A 4,420-nucleotide genomic window follows, 5' to 3' on the forward strand; every position below is an offset into this window, starting at 1 on the left:
TATATAATTACCTTAATAATTACGAAGCTGCTCCTTTTTGTACTGTCCAGGCGCTTTATTTCCGGTTCGTCTTTCCTTTTTCCGGCGGAGTGGCGCCTCTTTTTCACGGTTTGCTCCTCCTCCACAGTCCAGCTGTCATGACGCGTATCAGCGCCATCATCATAAGTTAGTCAGCCTGTCCTAAAGGAACCACACCGGAGAGTCCACTGGTATTTTGCTACGTAAACAGGTGAGAAAGTCGTGAACATTTATCTCAAAGCTCAACTACGTATTTGTCTTTTGTAGAGGCTGAGATGCAGTCATTCCAGTGTCAGTGAGTAAAACCTGTCAAAGACGAAGAAGTTATCCACGGGGTTAAAAGCTAGTTAGCTTTTCAAAATATAGCTTTAAAAATGCATTACGTGCTTACATACGTTACATTGTTCGTTAATTCGGTCGCAATAACTAGTTATTAGAAAAAGAGCAAGGTCACTGTGTTTCGGCGCTAGACACTCCTATAAATAACGCACAGCACAAGCTAACTTCCCCCTTTAGACCACCCTATAAAGCCACGCAGATATACACCATTGACTGTAGAAAACAGTCACTGATGTACACATACAGACACCTACACTTTTATTTGATATTACAGGTTGTCGGCTGTTTGTAAAATATTCTGGAGAGTCGCAAAGATGATTAGGGCTACTGGTAAGTCAGATATATTTACCATAAATATTTAAACAAACATGTTTGCTATCTAAAACCATTTCGCATCAGTGATTCGGATGGCTGATTAACCGCACCTCTCCGTTTTCCCTCTCTTCGCAGGAATTATCAAGTTGACAGTGTTGGTCATTGCATTCCTACTGGCTGTCTTCCTGGCTTTTCAGCTATTCGAGATTAATACGGATTTTAAACTGGCTAATGTGATTTGTGAGTAACCTTTCCTGTAAGACTGGATTGAACAGCAGTGTAGGTGGAAGATAATCATCCGTAAAGGAAACAAGACAGTCATTTACTTTGTTTACTTTCTGTCTGCAGGGACATTTTAAGTCAGGCATGTCCTGCATCTTGGTTAATTTATTTCTTTATTTATTGCGTCATCACTTTATGGCTTTTAAATAATCTTTATTTATATACAGGAAAAAGACAAAAAATGTCAGTCACAGGTTTCAGTTCATGATATAATGCGTTGTAATGCAATGTATATGTATTGTTTGCTACATATATTATTAATAAATTATTCATTTTAATCGATTAAAGTCAGTTGTGAGCCGCCAGCCAGTATTTTATCTCATAGGGCCTTCTCTTCTTTCCTGCCTCCAGGAGGGTTATCTGCCTGTCTGGCACAGTTTTAGAAGAAGATGAAACATTCATTTCTTTTGTGAACTTAGAGTTCATTATCATGTTTTGAAAGTGTAGAAATTTTTAAAGAATGCAGCTTTTTACCCTCTCAAGGTTACTTAAGGGTGTGCGTGGGAGTTTGCCCAACAAGTCTGCATATGTTTTGTTGACTTGGAGAAGGGATTCGACCATGTTTCTTGGAGTATCCTGTGAGAGATGCTTTGGGAGCATGGGTTGTCTGGCCCATTGCTACGGGCCATTTGATCCGTATACAACCGCTGCAAGAGCTTGGTCCACTAAGCCAGCAAAAAGTTGGACTTGTTCCCGGTGGCTGCCAGGGCTGCCCTAAGTCACAGATTCTGTTCATGATTTTTATGGACAGAATTTCTAGGTGGAAAACCTGAGGCCATGGTCCTGAGCTGGAAAAGGGTGGAGTGCCCTTGTTTACAAGTGAGAGGAGAGCGGGAGATCAATAGACAGACTGGTGCTGTACCAGTCTGTTGCGGTGAAGAGAGAGCTGAGCGTATATGCGAAGCTCTCCATTTAATAGCCGATCTACGTCCTTACCTCACTTAAGTTCATGAGCTTTGGGTAGTAACCAAATGAACAAGCTTGTGAATTCAAGCCGCAAAAATGAGCTTTCTCCGACGGGTGGCTGGCCTCTCCCTTAGAGATGGGGTGACGAGTTTGGCCATCCAGGAGGAGCTCAGAGTAGAGCTGCTATTCCTCCACATTGAAAGTATCCTCTGCACTCCTATAACTGATGGTTGTAATTTTTTTTTTATGCCTCTAGTTTATCTTGACATAAAGAAATGTTGCACACTTATTACTTATCTGTATTAATTGTTGCTACTTGGATAAACTTTTATAAAAATATAATAAAAATCTTATTTATATTCCTAATAATAAATATATTAGATATTATAAAGTCTACTTACATTTACATCTCCTTTTTTGCTTTTCAGCAAGATCTGTGCCAGCAGGTGTCCTTTGTAAGTGTTCTCAATTGTTTACTTTTTTCTTTTTATTCTCTATTACTCATGTGTTTTGATATGCCTCTGTCTTTTTTTTATCTATCTCTGTAACAGACAGAACAAAAATGGTAATGAGGAGCTTGTCTCAGATTGTAATGTAGCTAAATCCTTTTGAAAACATCTAGATATTGAGTTTAACTGTGTGTTTTAAGCTTAGCTATTGCATTAGTGTGCAAATAGACCCCTTTAGATGAGTTCAAGCTGTACCATTCCTTGATCACCCGTATTTGTGCCTGTTTGTGAAAAGCCTTAAACAATGTAATTGGACTGCCTGTGACCTGATACTGTGCTGTTTGGGCAAATTTTGTGTTCTCAGCAACGAAGCCTGTCAGGTATAAATGTGGGCTGTCCAAGGCATGTTCAGCTGGACATTTTGCCTTCAAGATGGCAAGTGGTGCAGCCAGTGTGGTCGGGCCCAGAATCTGCCTGGAAGACAAAGTGTAAGTAGGATGTGAGACAGTGTGTTATAAGAAAGAAAGTGTTGTCTGATTATTCTGGGCTGTCTGGAAATCTACATTATAGTATGTTAAACATGTTATGAAGTGCCATCCTTCTATAAATCACCCATTTCCTTAAGTTTATATGCTTTTATATTTAAATGTATCCATATGTTCTCCCCCTTTCATATTATTGGTTGTAGAGTAATGAGCGGCGTGAAGAACAACGTGGGAAGAGGAATCAACATCGCCCTGGTTAATGGTGACATTATCCACTCGAGTACTCCACTTTTAATTCCAAGAGTTACAAACCTAATTCTGAAAAACTGTATTTTTGTTTGTTTGTTTTTCCATAGGGAGGACAGGGGAAGTTGTCAAAACAGAATATTTTGATATGTGGGCTGGAGGTGAGTATACTAGAGAACCTTTTTTTTTTTTTGTAGACATTTACAAATCCAGTTCATACAGTTTGTTAACCGTGTGTCACTTTGCATAGACGTGGCTCCCTTGATTAAATTCCTGAATGAAATTGAAGATGGGACCGTTGTGATGATGGCCTCATTTGATGATTCCGCAACAAAGTAAGAGCATTTCAGCTCGCGTGATCAATAAATATGTTTGCTGTTTCTAGTTGCAGGGATGGTCATGAAATAATATGTCTTCTTTGTTATATAGACTCAATGATGAAGCCAGGAAGTTAATTGCTGATCTTGGCAGCTCAGCTATTAATAATCTGGGCTTTCGAGATAACTGGATCTTTGTGGGAGGGAAAGGCATCAAGACCAAGAGTCCATTTGAGCAGGTAAGATGATGCACAAAATCCCATAGTTAACAAAAGCTGGAAACTAGATTATTAGTGACCTTATTACCATCTACACCATCTTAATGTGTGTTTTCTTCAAACATTCAGATCAAACCACAAGGCAAACCACAAAGAATGCTGATACACTTGCTTTTCTCCATAAAGGCTTTAAAGGCTTACACCCACTCCTTCACTAGCACACTTAAGCATACAGACACACAAAAACACGTTCATTCAGGAGCTCCAACATCAGAACCCTTTTTCTAGTGTCAGAAAGCACAACAAGAAGTAACAATTTTGTTTTATGCCTTAGTTTAGATTGTATGTAGGAATGGAAATCGAGATCCAGATATCTAAAATTGTCCGCTAATTTCCGTTTGTGAGTCAGAGAGGGAACATAGTGACGCAGTCTACAGCGTGGATATAAGTATTACTTTTATTTAAAAAGGGTGAGAGCACAATGATGAAGTGCAAACTACATCCAGGACAAAAAAAACAACTGGATTATGCTGTGAGCACTTCAGCTCTTCGTGCGCACCTGTACAGATAGCATACTAACGCTAAGCTAGCCACAAGAGTGATGTTTAAACTGAGTGAATGCTGACCCAAGCCCTCATTAGGAAATGGATTTGTGTTTGTGTAAGCAGTTTATTTTAAAACATCTGTTTTTCTCTTTTGAATATTTATAATTGCCCATTATTAAGACAAAAGTACTTCTTATCCTACTACTCAACTAATCAATGGAATAATCAGTAGAATTCCTGATTAATAAAAGATCAATTATTGCAGCCCTACTCTTTATACTCTTTAAATGTAAACTGCCA

At 38.9% G+C, this 4,420-nt stretch overlaps 1 protein-coding gene across 4 annotated transcripts in view; it reads left to right on the forward strand.

Annotated features, from left to right (window-relative positions):
• Nucleotides 1–102: 102 nt before the first annotated feature.
• fam3c (FAM3 metabolism regulating signaling molecule C) overlaps nucleotides 103–4,420 on the forward strand; it is an 8,336-nt gene continuing 4,018 nt past the window's right edge. For 3 of the 4 annotated variants that reach the window (XM_005733488.1, XM_005733490.1, XM_005733489.1), the window contains exons 1-9: nucleotides 103–229; nucleotides 632–687; nucleotides 808–912; nucleotides 2,289–2,315; nucleotides 2,674–2,797; nucleotides 2,998–3,056; nucleotides 3,151–3,201; nucleotides 3,291–3,375; nucleotides 3,470–3,596. In XM_005733488.1, the coding sequence (XP_005733545.1) occupies nucleotides 672–687; nucleotides 808–912; nucleotides 2,289–2,315; nucleotides 2,674–2,797; nucleotides 2,998–3,056; nucleotides 3,151–3,201; nucleotides 3,291–3,375; nucleotides 3,470–3,596 (594 nt within the window). In that variant the 5' untranslated portion in view covers nucleotides 103–229; nucleotides 632–671. The remainder of the gene's footprint in view (nucleotides 230–631; nucleotides 688–807; nucleotides 913–2,288; nucleotides 2,316–2,673; nucleotides 2,798–2,997; nucleotides 3,057–3,150; nucleotides 3,202–3,290; nucleotides 3,376–3,469; nucleotides 3,597–4,420) is intronic. The other variant, XM_013910910.1, reaches the window with a different exon arrangement.

The sequence above is a fragment of the Pundamilia nyererei genome, unplaced genomic scaffold (genome assembly GCF_000239375.1).
Source record: "Pundamilia nyererei isolate P.nyererei 1_Seehausen unplaced genomic scaffold, PunNye1.0 scaffold00052, whole genome shotgun sequence".
In the NCBI taxonomy this organism is placed as follows: Eukaryota; Metazoa; Chordata; class Actinopteri; order Cichliformes; family Cichlidae; genus Pundamilia; species Pundamilia nyererei.